The 19,085-nt window shown below is 41.0% G+C and overlaps 1 protein-coding gene across 3 annotated transcripts in view; it reads left to right on the plus strand.

The window, feature by feature from the left end:
• The window catches only part of ppfibp2b (PPFIA binding protein 2b), a 100,831-nt gene that overhangs the window by 73,391 nt on the left and 8,355 nt on the right, over nucleotides 1-19,085 (plus strand). The window contains exons 7-27 of one of the 3 annotated variants that reach the window (XM_085280711.1): nucleotides 1,079-1,306; nucleotides 2,212-2,304; nucleotides 3,839-3,967; nucleotides 7,463-7,574; nucleotides 7,749-7,781; nucleotides 8,843-8,904; nucleotides 8,999-9,074; nucleotides 9,174-9,256; nucleotides 9,355-9,422; nucleotides 9,503-9,568; nucleotides 9,650-9,710; nucleotides 9,932-9,979; nucleotides 12,617-12,773; nucleotides 13,234-13,266; nucleotides 14,393-14,425; nucleotides 15,551-15,686; nucleotides 15,783-15,902; nucleotides 15,993-16,143; nucleotides 18,385-18,496; nucleotides 18,582-18,670; nucleotides 18,809-18,931. In XM_085280711.1, the coding sequence (XP_085136837.1) occupies nucleotides 1,079-1,306; nucleotides 2,212-2,304; nucleotides 3,839-3,967; nucleotides 7,463-7,574; nucleotides 7,749-7,781; nucleotides 8,843-8,904; nucleotides 8,999-9,074; nucleotides 9,174-9,256; nucleotides 9,355-9,422; nucleotides 9,503-9,568; nucleotides 9,650-9,710; nucleotides 9,932-9,979; nucleotides 12,617-12,773; nucleotides 13,234-13,266; nucleotides 14,393-14,425; nucleotides 15,551-15,686; nucleotides 15,783-15,902; nucleotides 15,993-16,143; nucleotides 18,385-18,496; nucleotides 18,582-18,670; nucleotides 18,809-18,931 (2,013 nt within the window). The remainder of the gene's footprint in view (nucleotides 1-1,078; nucleotides 1,307-2,211; nucleotides 2,305-3,838; nucleotides 3,968-7,462; nucleotides 7,575-7,748; nucleotides 7,782-8,842; nucleotides 8,905-8,998; nucleotides 9,075-9,173; nucleotides 9,257-9,354; nucleotides 9,423-9,502; nucleotides 9,569-9,649; nucleotides 9,711-9,931; nucleotides 9,980-12,616; nucleotides 12,774-13,233; nucleotides 13,267-14,392; nucleotides 14,426-15,550; nucleotides 15,687-15,782; nucleotides 15,903-15,992; nucleotides 16,144-18,384; nucleotides 18,497-18,581; nucleotides 18,671-18,808; nucleotides 18,932-19,085) is intronic. The other 2 variants (XM_085280712.1, XM_085280713.1) reach the window with 2 other exon arrangements.

The raw sequence follows: 19,085 nt of genomic DNA on the forward strand, positions 1-19,085 counted from the left end.
GTGCAACATCAGAAGTTGCCATGGAAACTATTCTAATGTCAGCAGAAGACAGATGTTAGCCCTGATCTGTCCTCAGTGGATACGCTCGACATTAGCTTAACAGCCAGTACAATGCAAAATCACTAAGTGCATCAGCATGACAGACTTGTTGGTTGAGGGCTTTTGGAACGCCTAAAGTGTCGTGGTCGTATCACAACGGGGCGTGTTGTGTTTGACCTTTCGATCTTTAATTCCTGTACAAAAGCTGGTTCGACTGGGAAAACCCTCTGAGACAAATTAGTGATTTGTGACCACTGTCTTGATTTAATTGGACACAATGATTCATCCACTCAGTTGGAGCACAGTTCGCCCAAACAATACAACCCATTCTTAACCACCCCACTCTAATTCTGGCTGTCAGGAGGTGTTTGTCTGCTCACCGCTGCTCTCCAAACTCCACTAGACTTCCTGCTTTTTCCTCTGACCCCAGACTAACCTTAAGAATAAAGTGGTCGCTCCTTTCCTGTCAGTGGTCACATTGAGCCAGCAGGGAGGTGGCGCAGAAACACTCGCGCTGTAGATGAGCACAGATCTGTTTTTCACACTATTTCAACAATGTAAGACGGTGAGGCATGATGCCTTGCCTGCATCTGTCTCCCACAATCTCACCGTTACAGCACTAATACAAGAGGAGGGCATTGCATAATGCAAAAGTTTTTAAAGGAGTAAAAGTTACTCTTGTGTTTTCAGTTGTTTGTCAATGTGCTGAGGTGTAATGCTCCTTCTTTTCTAGGATTCTAACATTTTCTCCAGTTGAATTTAAGCATTTCTTTCTTCCGCTTCAAGTGTTTGTGTAAATCTTTGTGCTTTGTGTGTTTCACAAGATTTTTATGTGTTTTCTGAGTTTCTACTACAAATGGCCAACAGTGATCCAGATGTGGCATCAACCATTTTCCCTGTACTGACTGATTAACAAATAAGTTCATGTTTTATTCTCCTCTCCTCCTCTCAACTGACTTTCATTTATTCCTCTTTTCTTCTCCTCATCTCACCATTTCACCTCTTCTGCCACCCTTCATTTGTCTTCCAACCCTCCCAGTGTGTGGTAAATCTCATCAGTGAGCTCCAGGAGCAGATGTGCAGGTTTCAGGAGGAGATCAGCACTCGCATTCAGGAGAAACGGGCCCTGGAGGAGAAGGAGGCCCAGCAGGGGGAGCCAAGAGACGGCCAAGCCCAGGGCTACAGCCCTCAAGTTGGGTTGGTCGGCTTGGACCTGAGCCTGTCTGGCTCTGATGCCCGGCAGCACAATGGAGGAAAGACTGTTCACGTAGGGAGACTTGATGGATGAACTCATCTTACCCTCCTTCCCCATCATTTCTTCTCTTCTCTTCTTCCCTTTTAACCAGTCCACACACCACCCGGTATTTGGAATATTCCACAGAATCAAGCTAACAACCTCTCTTGTAGTGTCTGTATGTGTACTGCAGGATGTTGGGGTCACACTCTGCTCTGGTTCTTGCAGTGATTGAGGCTTTCGATTGGGTTTTCTAAATGCTTCCATACATTTGAGGAGTTATTTACCTAAAAAGTCTTCCAGCAGTATGACGTAGAGTGAACTCCTCAAGTATTTGAAACATTTGGAATGTATTTCAGCACCGATCAGGATGTTGTCTCTATAAATCCTTTCAAGCTTGCCTTTAGGACCAGAATTGTGTTTTGTATTAGATTCGATGTGGTTTCCTTGCATGACAGTGATTCCTCCACTAACAAAGTTTACATCTGTCAGCTTCCTAATACACTGACCAGGTGGATGGGTCATGTTACGGTCCCTATAACCCTGCTGTCCAAAGTTTCCCCCAGATGGTGGCAGTGCGCAGCTGGCAGATGTGCGACCCGGAAGGCTTTCAGTAGTGTTCTGGGTTTCCTGGTTGTTAACTGCACGTTGTGGTGTCTGTTTCAGGAGGATCTTGTTCCCTTTATTAACCACTGTCTGGCCCCGGGGACCTTTATAACTGCACTGAATGTGAACCTGGTGTTTGAATACCCTCCCATTTATATGCTGGCATGCGTGCCCACTCATGTAGATGAACCTCGTGCCGATTGTGACATGTAGATGAAATGTATAACTTTTTTTGAGAATTGCTTGAAACATCAGAAAAGTTTCGTAATTGTGCACATGTATGTAAAGTGGTCTGGCTAACTGAAGAATGCTATGGTTTGGCTTTTCTGCAGGATTTGCAACAAGAAGTTAAGCAGCTGAAGAGCAAAGTGGATGAGTTGGAGGGAGAGAAGAGCCAGTATGAGAGGAAATTAAGAGCCACCAAGGTACTCGCTAAAGCACACAGAGCAGTGTAAAATGCATTTTACATGCACTTAAAATCTGTTTGTAGAAGCTGGGATGCTGTGTAACATATACAAAAAGCATATCAAATGTTGAAACTGAGAAATCTTATTATATTTTTAAATATGAAGACTTAAAAATGTGTTTCACTACTGCTGGAAAACATGTAAATTGTGGTTTGGCATTGTCTTCTGTGCGAAAGAAGTTCTTTCAATGTTACTCCAAAATCTGTAAACATCATTTAGTATTAGTGGTGTCTTCACAGATGTCCATTTCACTTGTCGTAGGGCCCCAAAATTGCAGCGTTTCATTGGTTTTTAGCCTTGGTACTTGGTCTAGAGGTGTCTCCAGAATCTCTGGATCTTTAAATGTTATGATGCAATGCCCCAATACTTTGAACTTCTCTAATCTTTTGTTATTTTACCCTTAAATTGTTGAACTCTTTGCCCACATAGTTTTTCACGGAGCAGTTAGTCCCTTCCGAGTTTTTCTTCTGAACAGCTCGGCCTCTTTAAGATGTTTTTTTTAATATCCAACAACATCACTAATTGAGCTCATTAGTCTCTGAGATCTTCCATCTGGTATTTTCTTGGCGTTTCTTAAATTTAAGTTAAATTGCATTATTGATGTGAAATTGTAAGGAGCGCATATATAGTTTTGAGATTTGTTGTGTTTTTCCACTATTTTTAATAAAATGCAGCTCTTGCTTTTTTTTCGAGAGTTATTTTGTGTAGAATACAATAGAATAAATAAAAAATGAATAAAAAAATGGGACTTAATGAGCTCTGAAGTTTTCATTAGGGTGGGTTTCCTTTGGACAAAGCCAGGCGGCTTGTTCCCCTTTTCTTCCAGACTTGCATTAAACGAATCCAAACATTGCTCTAAACTAATCTGACTAACTTCATATCATAGATGTGAGTGTGGTGTATACTTCTCATCAAACTCACTGGAAGAAGACTTTTCAAAATGTGGAAACTGGCCTGTGAAGTCACTCCAGCAAACCTGTGTAAAGGACGGACTTCCTAATCTGATAATTGCACATATGAAAAAGGAAATAGAGCAGATGTAGACAAGAATGGATGCTGGATACTGTAACAGAAGATAAAATTAACAGCTGGTGTTACTGTGATGTTATACGTAAACGTTCGATAATTTGATCAGACCGTCACCAGGTGAATTTCTTTAACCTTCATTCATCAGGATGAAATAATCAGAGCTTCACTCATTTGTGTTTCTCAGCAGCAGAGACGTGCAGCTTCATTTCCTTTGTTATGACAGAGTCTCTCTCTAACATATTGTTGGATATTGTCTGAAGGAGGTCAAACTGCCATTGGTTTCTCTGTGCTTACAGTGCTTCCTTCCTCCTCTCTCCCTCCTTCACTATCCGCCTCCTCTCCTCTTCTCTACTAACCCCTCTCTGCGGCTTGCTCTCTTCACTTTTTTCCGCTCCTCCTTTCTCTTCACATCCCTAAATCTCTCCCCGTCATTACTCTCTTCCTGTCCTCTCTCCCTCTCTAGCTCTCTATCTCTTACTCTCTCCATGTGTGTTACCAGTCGCTCATGACCCAGCTGTCCAGCCTCAAGCTGACTGTCGAGCACACACAGCTGGAGAAGCAGCATTGGGAGGAGCGCTGGCGCAGCGCACAGGTGCCTCCTCTTCCTCCTCTCCTGCTCTTGCCGCTTGTCATCTCCCCGTGTTGATTTCTTTCCTATGATTAGTGTTATGTTTGGCCTCTTCTTTTCTACTTTTCTCGTCTTGCTCCTCCCCTTCTCGTGTTTTTTTCTCATTTCTTTTCTTTCCTTAGTTTCCTTAGTTGCATTTGTTTTTGTTGGTCTTGCGATAGCTGTGAAGCTCTGTCCTGTCCCTTTGAGCAGGAAGGGACCGGACAGAGAAACCTACACAATAAATAAATAAATCAAAACCTACACTGGTTTTGATAAGGACAAGGTTTGTATTTTTTAAAAGCAGAAACCAGTAGATTCCATCCTTTTACTTGTGGCTTTTTCTTTCCCGTCGTTGTGATTTTTAGTGTGCGTTTGCATGGATTTTGTGAATTTATTTGATTCTATCAGTTTTGTGTGTTTGTGCGACCCTACTGTGTTCATATTGTGCACTAAGGATATAACACGGTAATGATGGCTTCCACATAGTCTCACTTCAGCAGATTTCCTGGCTGGTGCCTTTCATTTTATTTTATATGCTCTGTAATATTTGGAGCCTTCGAGACAAACACAGATCTGATGGTAGTAACAAAACCCTGCACATCTCTGAGTTATTCTCTGGCTTTCCCTGCTTCTTACCCTATTGTAGGTTTTTGCTTCTGGGTTTTATTGCAGAGCAGCTGCAGGCATTGTTAAGTTTGCACTTATAGCATGCCACCATACAGTCTGTGCACACACCTGTTGTCTTCAGCTGTTGCCTCCACTGTATTTGTTAGCATAATGTGTGATTACTTTTTTTTACTATTCTTTTCATCTTAACTCAGATTAGGTTGTCATAACATGTCAAGGCCTCAGAGCAGACACAAGCAAATAGCTTAAATAACAGGGTCCACTTTATGATTTTTTGGAGATAAATGTTTTCCTGTTTAATTCTTATTTTGGCACTTTAGTCATTTAATCTGATGTCTGAGAATAGGAAAGTTGTAATGGATAAAGAAAACGTGGATTGCATGTGACTGAAGGCAGACTGAAGTACAGCAGTTTTTATTATATTAGAGGGTCAATACTGAAAAATAAGACAGAGGCTTAACGCTTGCATATGTATAAAATATCAGTATTATTGTTTCTTTTAAAAAATGATACTGCAGAAGATGTTTCTTCCTTTGATGCTAACATTCCCTTTTGCTGTTGTATTTGAATTTTCCCTACACGGAAGCATCGGTACCCTAATTTGTCCGTTTGTGTTGGCTTCAATTAAAGTGATGAGAGGTCTGACTGAGCTCTTAGCTCTTAGTCACTAGGCTGTAGACTGTATATAAAAGATGGACGTGATTGATAATCTTGAAATGGTTATTCTTGAAAGTTGTCACTACTGGCCGGAGAACAAAAGTTCACCTGGACAAATGCACATAAAACAAACGCACATATGTGGGGGTGTTCTGTGTTGTGTGGGGCTTTAAATATGTCCTCTGCCCCAAATCTACAAAAACAATGTAGTTTTTACACCATCTGTATATAAAAGATGGACATTATGAAAGTGATGCCACCTATTGTTTCCTGGACCTCAAATTTTGTTTGTTTGACCATTGCCATGTTGTTTTTGGAGCCAAAAAGAACTATATTAGCATGAGAAGGTGGCATGCTATGCTATCAGATAATGCTAGTAAGCTAAAGTTACGTAAACTGTATGAATGCAGTGCACAGAAACACACATATTTGCTTAGTGATAGATCAAATAAATATCAGAATGTCATTCAACAAAACTGAACCAATTATTCAGAGGAAACAATCTGTCAAAACCTTTTTGTACTATGCTATAAATTTGTTAAGAAGTCTTCCCACAGCCAAGTGCAGTTTATGGCACATCGTCCTGGCCTCATTTTCAGCTGTTTGGGCACAATGCAGTAGGGATGGGTATTGATAAGATTTTCACGATTCCGATTCAATTTTCGATTCTGTTTAACGATTTGATTCTTTATAGATTCTCTTATCGATTCTTTAAAAAAAAAAAAGGAGTACACAGAGGTCGATTAGCTTAGAACTTTGTTTTATATCTTCTCTTTGAACAAGATAGAAATTTAGGAGTAACATGGCCTTACAAACCCAACAGTGAGATCTTACGAGATCCAGCCTACGGCTCTTCAATGGGGTCACAGAGTCCCCAGGAAAAAAAAATTGTAAATACAAAATAATAAAATAAATATTCTTCTGTAACAATAACAAAGTATAACATAAATTATTCTGTAGCAATTACACAAGAATATCCAGTAATGTCCCTGCCTACAATTAAACACATTCACTTACCAAAAATCGGGGCATCTGCTGTGGCAAATGGGTGCAAGCCTTTGACCACAAACTCAGACACTGCTCGGTGACATTCGTCTATCCTGGCCTGAAAGGAGACGCTACCGGACACACACACCGCTGCAGCGACAACTGCCAGCATCTGAGCCAGACTCTGTCTGTCTCTCTCATCATGATCGCCTAAATGCACAGTAATGGCAGGTTTGTAATAAGGCAGATCGCGCTAACATAATATGCACTGTTAGTTGATTATTTACCTGCCGCATTAACGGGAGAGGACGTGCAAACGTTACCGCTGCTGCTGGGTTGAGATTCACGAGTCGAGCGGGATTAAAAACATGACATTCATTTAAGGTTATCGTGTGTTTTGTGAGCAAATGCTTTTGCATATTCGTAGTGTTTCCTCCCTTAAATGAAATATCTACTTTGCAAGTATTGCAAGTTGCCCTGTTGTCATCTGTTCTCGTAAAGTATAACCAAACTTTTGAGCGTTTGCCAGGTAAATGATGCTCCGGAACGTGGTGACGTCATTCGGGGCGACTGGAATCGATAAGGGAATCGTTTGCAAAAATGGCAAACAATTCCAAGGAATTGAAACAGTGGGAACCGGTTCTCAACAAGAACCGGTTTTCGATACCCATCCCTACAATGCAGTAATGTCAGTCATGTTACAGTTAACAGCTGAGGGTGGAGACTGTAGTACGTGTCAGAAATTGTGTTTTTTTGCCAGAAATACTTCCATTGGATAGATGCTTGAGTGGTGATGCAGGTTCCTTAGATCGTGTGGAGAAAGCTGTGGTAGAGTTTGTTTTAACAAAGTATTGTAAAAAAGTGAAATAGTGGGGTTGATTTAAAGCAGAAAACCAAAATAACTTGTGGCTACATGTGGCTTTCAGTGCTTGTTTTATATTTCCATTGTGTAGTTTTTATTTGAAAGAAGGTGCTCAGTGCCAAATAATAATAATAATAATGATGATAATATAGAATAATCTCAGAATTCACAACTCATTTTATGTGTTACTCTGATGGCTCATCAGTTGGCTGGTTGGTTTTTAGAAATGATTCCTTTTTAAGAAAAATGATTTGCTTAGTTGCTTCACACTTACAGCTCACAGACATCCACTGACCTGGAAGATCGACCCAGTTCACAGACATCTACTCTGACTTCCTCCACAGGCAGAAATCTCAGAGCTGCAGCAGCTCCTGGCCTCCAAAGATGCTGAGATCGTGTGCCTACAGACCCAGCTGCTGGCCAGAGGCGGCAGCGCCAATGACAACGCAGAGAGAGGTACACTCAGCTGACAGTCTGACCAATCAAATCTGTCAGTGCAGATATGTGTGAGAGGCAGCGATGTGCACGTCTGTCAACTCTGATTACTGTAACATCTAATCAACAGTTCCTCTCTTCTCTGTTCTCCACTTGGCTTGTGTTTTTTCCACTCTTTGCTGCCCTCTGCTGTAGAGGAGGTGTATATCAAGCATCTGATTAACAAATGTAAGGCATTTATGTTGCTAATGGGGCTAATTTCTAAGCAACCTCCTGGACAGCTGGATTTTTCTGTTTTGGTCATTTATGACTCAAATGTGAAACTTAAAACCAAACAGGGAAACACTTTAAATGTCGAGGCTAAGTAGTCTCTTCATCGGGAATGTGGACCACAGCTAAGCTTCAGTGTGTGTCTGTGATGTGAGCCTGTACATCCTTTCAAATCAAAAAGACTCAGAAGAGTGTCAGGCTATGCAGCGTCCACTGTCCTGTGCAAACTTCTTATACCACATCGAATCATCTTTATTTAACAGGAGTTCACCCAAAGTGCCTTCCGGTTTGGGAAGAACACATAGAATATAAAGTACAGTATAAAAGTACCACACAAACACGCTGATAAATGCACACAGTGAGGCATGTAAAAAAATAGATTCAAATCTGAGTAAATAGAACATAACAAGCACATTGAGAGGACTATAATATAAACATGTCATCTAAAGAAAATCTCAGAAGAGAGTGGGACAAGTAGTAGATAAAACTATGCAACTAGTTTATTGATTCCTGCAGGAGGAGTCACCAGAGAGCGTTGCAGTATCCTGACATTTTGTGCTTTGTTTTTCCTCCTGGCATTGTCATATTGCAGTTCATTGCTTTCTTGTTGCCTTATAAATGCTGCTCTAAAGCCACCGATGACATGCATATCATTTCAAAGCTGAGTCGTTTGATTAAACAAAAAAAATCCCATTTAGATAAGTTTCTGCATTTGAAAGGATGTTAAATGAAATCTGGTGCCGGCTCGTGTTTGTGTGGCTGATACTGATGCAAGCCTCATTAGTTCTTCTCTCGGTAATGGTGCTGTTGACAATGCTCAGTTTCCACGTGTGTCCCAGGTGATGCTGCATGGGCAGTTGTGCTGTCAGCATGTATTTGTTTTGCTTGATTAGTCCTATTTGCACGGCTCTCGTGTCTGTCACCAGCACCGCTTCGTGCACCCATCAGCTGCCCTGATCTAACTAGCTAGCGTGAGGGTACAATAGGATCCTTTTTAACTTCTTTGTCTTCTTTGTTAGACCAGGAATACCAGAGGTTAAAGGTGGGGATGGAGTCTTTGTTGGCTTCAAATGACGAGAAGGTAATGAAATAATTTTTGCCACTGCTACAATATATATAATTTACAACAAGATTAAATAAAAAGAGAATGACCATTTCTGCCTTGGTGATAACAGGATCGGCGTATAGAGGAGCTTACCATTCTGCTCAGCCAATACAGAAAGATGAGGGAGGTCATGGCACTCACGCAGGGTGAGCTTCCTTTTTCTGTATTGTGAGTTTCTGCTTGGAAACCTGTCTTTTCTCTCTAACGTCACTATGCCGCCAATTGTTTTGGTTTCTATCTACCAGGAAGCAGTGAAGAGGAGCTGAGCGGCAGTTTAAAGCTCAAAGCCATCACTCACAAAGCACACTCTGACATCCTCAGATCAGAGGTAGGATTCACAAGAAATTTTAAATAAAAGTCAAAGAATTATTGGGTTAATAATCTCACTTCCACAAATGCTTTGAAAAAATGTTTTTTCCTTCATAGCTATCATCAAGAGGATCGTCACCGCTTATGTTGTCCTCATCGCCGTATCAGAGGGATTTGGATTTCAGGTATGAACGTGCAGTGCACGTACTGTACGCGATGAATGAACGCCAGACTCTGAGTTAACTCTGTGCGGTGTCTGTTGCAGTTTCCAGAACTCTGTGGAGACATCGCTGGTGTCCGCTGCTGACCCAAGTTTGTTTAATGGGTCTTGGTAAGCCCTGCTACAGTACAAGCACATTCAAAGTGTACGTCTGCTTAACCAGATGTCAGTGATACAATATTTTTTCTGCAGGCATCGACGCCGGTTGATGTCCAGCAGTCTTGAAGAGTTGCAGAGTGGATCTTTACAAAAGGTCTGTTAGTGTTTGCCTCCACGATTCGCTTGTTTAATATAAACATACTAATCTCTATCTAATCCAGCCTATCACATCTGCTTACTAAAAAGTACTTTAAATCAGTCCTTTCTAGCTAATCTTTAACGTCCTGTTAATCTGACTGTGTGATTGCTAACCTTCTAATTCTGGGTTTGTGTGTGTGTGTTCTCTGGTCTCTCCCGTCTCTCTGTTGGCTGTAGGCTGTAGAGATCCAGCCACTTGAAAGTGAATCAGATGTAGGGGCCGAGGTACTGATCTGCAACATGATGTCACACATTTAGCTACACAAATCCCATGTATTCATTATACATCTTTAGATTGCAGGATTAGTATATATTTTTTGTAAAGAAGATGAAATAAATCAAAATATAAACAAGACTTGGGTCTTGTTTATAGATTTTTTATTTTTTTTAGTCAAAAAAAATGACTCCTAATCAGTTTTTCCATGACCTGTATGGAAAACACCATGAAGTCAGGGGAAGATGTAATTTCATAAGGAAAAGAGAATCCGACTGCTCATTAAAATGTTGGCGTGGCACAAAAAGAGCTTCAAACACATATTGGATACTTTGCCTTGTCTGTTTTTACCTTGTTGTTTTATGCAGGCTGTATAAAAATGAACAACACGGTGAATCTTACTGAGGTAACCCTTTAATGTAGTCGCCACCACCTGCTCATATCACATTGGCTATCTTACTTGGCGAAACTACAGGTTCATACGTTCTGTGGTCTCTCGTCTCTACTACATCACTAATCTTCTCCTGTGTAGACTCCCCGCAGGAAATCTCACCCTGCTGTCCACTCGTATTTTCTCTTTCGACTAAAGAGATGATCCTTTGTAGTCGTTGCCTTGATTAAAGCAAGAATTTTAACAGAGTGGTTCATAGTCCAGCTTTGGGCTAAAACATATCCACATATTTGCATGTTATGTAATAAGAAAGCAGGATTTATTTATGTGATAATCTGCACCAAACGTCAGTTACTTTGATCGTTTATTGTTGTGAATGGTCTGACGTGCGATGCTTTGAATTGTCAAGATGATCACCTTTCCTTTCAGAAAGGGTGGATTAGGGTTTCCTCTGTTAAATGAGGCAATAAATGAAGCACTGAAGCACCTTTTCTTCAGTATTAAGAGAATTCAGACAGTTCTTATTACAGCGGCCACAGGGATATATTAGGGCCACTTTCCTTCTCTCCTTCCTTAACTAATCTTCATGACCAACTCCCCCCCCCCCCGATTGATAAGAAACTGTATCTAAAGATATATTCACATATATCCCTCTAAAATTTGGATCATGACCACATTCTTGCTTTTGCTGTTTTTTTTAATGCCAAACATAATTTTCACCTATCACGTCATTCACCTGATGATTTTTGACTTCTTTTTGGCCACCAGCTTACATTTTTCAAGCAGAAAATCTATTTATTTATGAAAGGGTAAAATATTTGTTGGCTATAAAATGTGATTGTGACTGTTTTTGTCCAGGTAATGGGCAACTTTCCTCTAAGAGTTCCTAAATTTTCTGTTATTTTGTAGTTATTATAAGTAAACAAATAGTCTAAAACGTCTAGAATGATGCGCTCCTTCTTCTATCCTATTCAGTGATTTCTAACAGGTTCGCATTATTTGGTTTGTGCCAGCAAGTCATCCATCCTCATTATACGTGTTTCACAAATAACAGGAAACACTTTAATACTAAGTTTTAACTTTAAAAAAAGTAACTTTAATAAATAAAGGTTAAGTAGAGATTGGACCCCAGCTCTCTAGCAGGAGGGTGAAATGATCTTTTAATAAGCAGTAAAGAACGTTCTACTGTGGAACCAATCAGGTGCAGGGGAAGGAGGCAGCAGCAGGACAGGCAAGTGGAGGAGCCAATCAAGGGCAAGGGGACATACTAATTAGTATCAAGCCATATGAATTAAGACTTGAACATACTAATTATCATACATTGAAAGTACACAGAGTGTTCGTCATACAGAAAGAGGCAGAGTACTGAGAGATGTAACAGAAAAGCAAAAAGTAATGGAGTAGTTTCTGTGTGAGTAGTTATATGGCTGCATAAAAAGATCCACACAAGGCAAAGCATCTCTTAAATATACCCGATGCACTTACATCAACAAGTAATGACTGATGACCTAGTGATATGTTCGAGGGATATAATAGACAAAAACAAGCTCACAGCGTTGTCGTCTTTTCTGTGAGGCCACTTATAAACTGCTAGAATGTGTAGTAATGTTGTGCTTTATAGCAGACAGTGATGTAACTGTCCTGGTGCCCTCTGACCTCTTGTTCTCAGCATGACAAGTTCACAGTGCATTATAGTCAATATATAATCGTATAATCATACTGCGTCTACACTAACAAACACACACACAAACGCGCACACACACACACACACACACACACAAAAGGGCCAAGACCCACCTGAAGTGGCTGTCGCTAGTACTTGACATCACAGCTGCCTCCCAGCTGTTTCTTTCTGCTGGCCTTTCTCCAGTTATTCTCTCAGACCCCGATGACTTTAATGTGCGGTTATATTCCAGCATCATCAGACATTCACTGTCTAAAGGACAGACGGTTATGCAACAGAGGAAAAACACAAATCACCTCACGGCCCCGCTGTGATCTTATGAAAGCCATCGGGTAAAGCCACTAACTTTCAGTGTAGTTAAAGAAGAATGTAAAAAAAGAGAATCGGAGCCACATAGCAACACTACAGAGATTAAGGTGTCCACTTTGTTAGAGTCAGAGGTGTCTGAAAATCATTTTAGATTCAAAGCTGCAGTGAATTTATTGAATTGTATACATTTTAAGATTATATCTGGAATGTGATGCCAGACTTGGCTGAAAGAGTAACACACTGTTTGCTTTTTATATTGTACAGAATCCCCACATGGAGCTGAACAAGTACCAAACTCTGCCGGGGAAACTGAGTAAAAAGAACGAGCCGCGGGCCGAGCTGAACGGCGACGGAGACGGAGAGTATTTATCTCCCGTCCAGCTCTCGCCTGTCCACAGCCACAGCCAGGACTACAGTCTGAGTTAGTGTTGTATCTGTTAAGCACCATGTTTTAATCTGTGAAATCTCAAATGCAGGTCTCTCGCTCTTTGTAATTTAAACCTAAAAAATCTGCATGACCTTGCACTCAAGGGAAAAATTTAAATGTTTGTATATTTTGGGGAATACATTTATTCGGCTGAGCTAATCAAGCAGCCTTCTGGCTGTAGCTTCATAGTGACCATACACATCTTATTTAGCTTTGCAAGAAAGCCAACATGCATATTTCCCCTCTTGTGTAACTTTTCCTTGGAATATAAAGCAAGTGATTTTAGTGAACAGATCATTTGGCACTGCAAAGCAAAACAAAACAAAAATATTTTTTGTCTTTGTCAACTAACTCTTCGCCCACTGCTTCCTTTCTGTGCCTTTTCTTTCTCCTCCTCCTCATGCCTGCTCTGCTGTCGGATTGCTCTTGTCTCCTGTTTGTGCTCTGACTGCAGTTCGCTGCAGGAGTGCCAGTGCTCCGGTTTTAGGTACTGTATGCCCTCACAGAAACGCAAATGTCAAAACTGAAAATACACTTTCAGAAGAACTGAAACGCAGTGTTTCTGTGACTGTGAAGTCACTGAGAGAAAGCCTCTTTGAGCAAACAAAAGCATCACCTATCTTGTGAGCAAAACAAGATTTTCTGAGAGGTGAGCGGAGTCAGGGTGAGCAGCCGTTTTCGCTGAGGATGAAGCAGCTTTAAAGCCCAGGATTATTAGGACTCCCTCACGACTCAGAGAGCTGTCGAAGATAATGCCCGCCTCTCTCGCATCAGCATTTGCTGAATTAAACATACGCTTTAAAGCTAATAGGCATAAAAGCACACGGCCACCCGTATATATCTGCGTACACAGAGCCAGAGCTTAAGAAGGCAGGAGGGTAATCAGAGGACTGCGAGAGGGCGAGGAGTGCAAGCTTAAGTATGTATGAAGTTCAACTAGCTAAAACACCCCAAAGTAAACAAAGAAGGATGCAATCTGACATCCGCTCCCACTCGCTCTCGTGGCCTCACTGGGGTTGCACTCGCTCACAGTCCACAGCTGATGCTCCCTGTTGAAGGAGCAAGTGTTCAAAATCAAAAGGTAGCTGCTTCAAATAGGTTTCACAATCTGAAGACTGTTGTGGGGAGAACATTCATTTTGATCCTTCACAACAAGGCTGCACTAACCAGTCTGTGGTACTGTGTTGGCTGTGTCCATCCTTTCTATACAGTCTATGAGAGCACTATTTAAAATACATTACTGTTCTTATTCAAGGACTTTTAAGAAACCCTGTATATTTTGCACTTATCTTAGAAAATCGTTTTCTGGTTCTAGAATATTTGGGCAGATATTCTTGATCCTACTGCTGAGTGGCAGATAGGATGGATAGATGTAGCATGGACTAGCATGCATATTCAGAGGTCAGCGCATATTAACTGAGACAGATATTTAGAGTAATGGGCTTGAAGCAGTAATTTAGAGTACTTCTAAAGACTTAACCGTCAACAGCTCTGCTTTACAATCAAACATGTATTCAGCATTTATTTCGGAGATAAAGACGCTTTGACTAATAATGCCTTCTGCTTTTTTTCTGCTTGCATCCTTCTCACTTAACTAACCTCTTCTGCATCAGGATCTCCTGGAAAACATGACCTCTATGATGTTGGTGGGTATATCATTTCACCCCTAAGTGTAGGAGTCTTACAAACCTGTTGAGAAGAATTTGCCAGCTTGTCTGTTTCTGGGGCTAAATAGGTTATCTGCATCATTTTATGTAGCACTGTCAAATATTGGACAGTTTAACAGCCACATTTGAATTCTGACACAGTAAGCACTCCAACATAGGAGAAAGACACACAAACTGTAGTTTTGAGTCTTTTTCTAACAATTATGTCTTTGTTCCACTTAGTAGCTGTTTTCCTTTGGTGTCTTTTTTCCAGCTGCTCTGTGCATCTTCCTGTTTCTTTGTGTTGTTGGTTGTACCAAGTCACTTGGTATATTTTTTTATGTTTTTTGCAGACGTTTCAGATTTGTTTCTAGCCTTGTCTAAGGCCTTTCTTGCAGCAATTTAGCATCTCTGTGGTCACTGTGGGATGCAAATCTTTGGAGCTTTGTTTCTTTTGTTATTTTGTTTTGTCTTTTGCATATCTTTATGGTTATTTGTGTTCTCTAAGGTAGTCCTGTCTCTCTCTCAGACACAAATTCGTGTCTCTTTTGTAGTGAAATTCTGTTTTTGTGTATAGAGCCTTCTTTTTGCAATTGTTCTCTTGTGTCTTTGTGGTCACTTGGTTACTTTTGTGTTGTCTTTGGATGTGTAGTGTTTGTGCTGTGTTTTGGGATTTCTTTAGAGTAATCCTAAATCTCTTTTTGAGTTGTCCTTTGACTATTTGTAGTAGGTTTTAGTATTGAATATTTGCTTAAACACAAAGCCTATGACCTAGAAGTAGCCAGGAAAGTAATTCCAGAACAGTGACTATAGGTATGAGTAGGAGCTTTAATATTGTGATCAGAAATAGAGGACCTTACTGGGAATTTCAAACTGTTGGTTTGGTGCACATAAAAGGTGTAGTGCTGTACAAAAAGTGGTTTATTATTGCATGTATGAAAAATCTCAATGTGAGACGGTCAATTTTCCAAACAGAACAATCTCCCGTACGTGTGATTTAATTTGTAGCAGCAGATGTTCATGTTGTTCTTGTCCATAGCAGGAAACACAGATACTCTGGATCCCAGAGCTCCTCTCAGGTTCCTGCAGTGATTCCCCTCCTCATTGTTTTTTTTCCTGTGGCAGAGCATTCAGAGAAGCTGGAGGAGTGCTTTCCATCAGACCAGTCCCCGCTGTCCTCTGGAGTGGACTCTGGACAGCAGTCTCCTGTCTCACCAGAGAACAGGAAGGGTCACAGAGGAATTAGGAAACTCTGGGGGAAGTATGTTTTAAGGATATACAGAGCACACACTTAACAACATGTTTGGTGTCCTAAACTTTTTATATTTATACTCATGTTCTCATTTCTGTCTGCAAGGATCCGTCGCAGTCAGTCGGGTAGTCCTGTCCAAGTTCATGACCCAGAGTTAGGAGACTTCAAGAGGGGAGGATTCAGAGCTACAGCTGGACCTCGATTGGCCCGTCCAGGGAAAACACAGTATATTAATTAATAAAATATCTATATTAATAAAGTGAATAGTAGTGATTAGGTGCACGGTTCACTTTTTGGTGTTTTGTTCCTATGCAGAGATCTGAAGACGCCATTTTCTAAGTGGAACACAGAGCAGGTGTGTGACTGGATTGAAGACATTGGACTAGGTCAGTACAGCATCCTCGCTCGCCAGTGGGTCACCAGCGGTCAGACTCTGCTATCAGCCACGCCACAAGACCTAGAGAAGGTATACACACTCAAACGCACACATCACTGCTTTATAGAGTGTGGTTCCTAAAGTGATGCTTCTAAGACAACCGGCACACACAATCACACTGTGTTGGTTTTCCATACAGCGTGTCACATATTTTCCATTTCTACCTGTCTGATCATTGTTGCCGTCTGTCTGTTTGTTTGGTCTTTAGTAACGCCTGCCTCTGCCTTTCAACCAGCTCTTTAGTTTCGCCTTCAACACTGTCACATCATACACCTCATCTCCACCTCCAACCTTTCTCTGCATCTCATCCAGATCATTTTGATCAGTTCTGTTTCTTTCTTCGGGTTAATCTATATTAATACTGTGATCCATGGAAACTGTCAAACCTTGGATCGCCGTATCAGGAGTTTCTGTTTTTCTTTTTAAATACCTCACCTTATATATCCTTCTGCTAGGAGTACACAACTGTTTGTTTATTTATGTACTGTGTTTACCTTGGTTTTTGACCATTTTGTTATTTTTCTTTAAGTTGTTCTTCATTAAATTCTTCATCTTTTTAATAGAAAGTGGGTCTTTGAATATACTTTTCAGATTTGTCCTTTATGGTATGCAGCTTGCAGTATTTCTTTAAATTTAGGTGCAACCAGAACTTGAATGGCTTTTATTACTAAAAGGTTAGTTTAATCATTTAAATTCAATGAAATTACCATCAGATAGTCAGATTGAAAGATAGGGTGAGAAGTTCAGCCATCCGGGAGGGGCTCAGAGTAGAGCTGCTGCTCCTCCACATCCAAAGGAGCCAGTTGAGGTGGTTCAGGCATCTGACAAGTATGTCTCCTGGGCACCTTTTGGGTGTACTGGGAATGCCTTGATGTTCCCCCAGGCAAGCTAGAGGAGATGGCTGGGGAGAGGAAGGTCTGGGCTTCTCTGCTTAGGCTCCTGCCCCCGCGATCCGGCCACGGATAAGCGGAAGGAGATGGATGGATGGTCAGATTGTCAGTCATTTTATCAATGATTGAATTAATATTTTGCAGGTTTACTAATTTATGGGTGCTCCACATTATCTGCCAATTTAACCACTTTTGCAGTAGAAGAGGCTACTTCAACCTGTTGCTTTATTCACAAAGGGTTGCTGCAGCACGGGCAGCACGGTGGCACGTCATTGGCACTGTTGCCTCACAGCAAGAAGGTCCTGAGTTCAATTCCACCATCTTTCTGTGTGGAGTTTGCATGTTCTCCCCATGCGTGGTTTCCTCCCACAGTCCAAAACACAGGAGTAAATGTGAGAGCAAATGGTGTCCCTGTGTGCTAGCCCCGAGACAGACTGGCAACCAGGGTATATCTCGCCCTATGACAGCTGGGATAGGCTCCAGCACCCCCCCACCACCCTGAAAAGGATGAGCGAATGGATGGTTGCTGCTGTTGCAGCAGCTCTGCAAGTTATATTTGGCAGATTTGTTTTATGTTGGATGCTTTTCCTGACGCGAACCTAAAGGGATTTGCGTCTCCTCCCATGATCTGACCAGGGATTTTTCACTTGTTCGATGAATGTATAAAGCACTAAAATATTTTTAAACAATAATTTCACAGATAGGAGACTTTGGAGAATTTGGAAAACTCTTTCATGTTTTGCCTGTTATTGGAGTTATTTCAGCATCATTCCACATTCGACTATGAGGGTCAATTTTTTAAAAAAAAGGTCCACCGTTCATTACAGCACTTCACTATGCAGACGATGCACTGATGCTACAGTAATGCTACAACCTTTGCTGATCGTACACGCTAAAAATGGATGTCATTAGACTTTACGAAGAGATAGCAGAGGTTCTGTTGTTCAGACCTTCTCCCCACTCTTAATGGCATGGGAGTTGTAGCATTTTGACATACTACTTGGCGACTACTGCAACAGTTGAGTGTAAGCAAGTCTTTGATTTCACATCTGCAGCTGCTCCAGAACATCGCTGCCTAGCCACATAAAATCATGAAGAACCTTTACGACAGGACCCTTGCTGTCGCTTTTAAACTGTGGTTTACCTGTTCACATCAGAACCTAATCAACACTGGAAATGTTTTAAAATCCATTCAAAACACTGGCTTTTAAACTAAGCCTCAACATTTGCTTTTATTTATTTGTAAGATTTTATTAATTTTGATATTCTAAAGAGTTCTTTTTTGGTAGTACAGCACTTTGACCAATGTTGCTTTTAAATCTGGTTGACTTGACTAAACTGTAACAGGAGGAAAAAGCCAATCGTTTCTCTTTGTCCACAGGAGATGGCCATGAAGAATCCACTCCACAGGAAGAAGCTTCAGTTGTCCATCAAAGCAATCAGTAGCAAACAGCCTGAAAAATCTGCAGAGCTCGATTACCTCTGGGTTACCCGTATGTAAAGGATTCTTTCTCTCACATACGCACAGACACACATATGGGAAAATCTCCGAGAAAACAGTTATGTTCTTTGTTCCAGGTTGGCTTGATGATATTGGCCTTCCTCAGTACAAAGACCAGTTTAATGAAGGAAGAGTGGATGGGCAGATGCTGCAGTATCTCACTGTGGTGAGTTTGTAACTAATCAATTCATGTGAAGTTAAATCAGCGTTACCATATGGGGGGAATGAGCTTACAGTTGCCCAAAAATAAAAGGGATGTATGACATGTTTCCCTTCTTGTATCTGTCTCTGCTCTCCATGTTAGAACGACTTATTATTCCTTAAAGTGACCAGCCAGCTGCACCACCTCAGTATCAAGTGTGCCATTCATGTTCTCCATGTCAACAAATTCAATCCCAACTGCCTCAAACGCAGGCCCGGCAATGAGGTATTGTTAACTCATTTATACGGCAAAGTACAAAGATGGCAAAAGAGCCATTAGTGAGTGAACTCTTAAATTAAAACTTCAAATCAGATCCACTGTCTTCTTCTTTGTAAGTTCTTTTTGTACATTGTATTTGTATCTCACGCATTTTTCATAA

The sequence above is a fragment of the Mchenga conophoros genome, linkage group LG7 (assembly GCF_057382185.1).
Source record: "Mchenga conophoros isolate Kocher_MC1m ecotype Shallow Benthic linkage group LG7, M_conophoros_male_GT1.1, whole genome shotgun sequence".
Lineage (NCBI taxonomy): Eukaryota > Metazoa > Chordata > Actinopteri > Cichliformes > Cichlidae > Mchenga > Mchenga conophoros.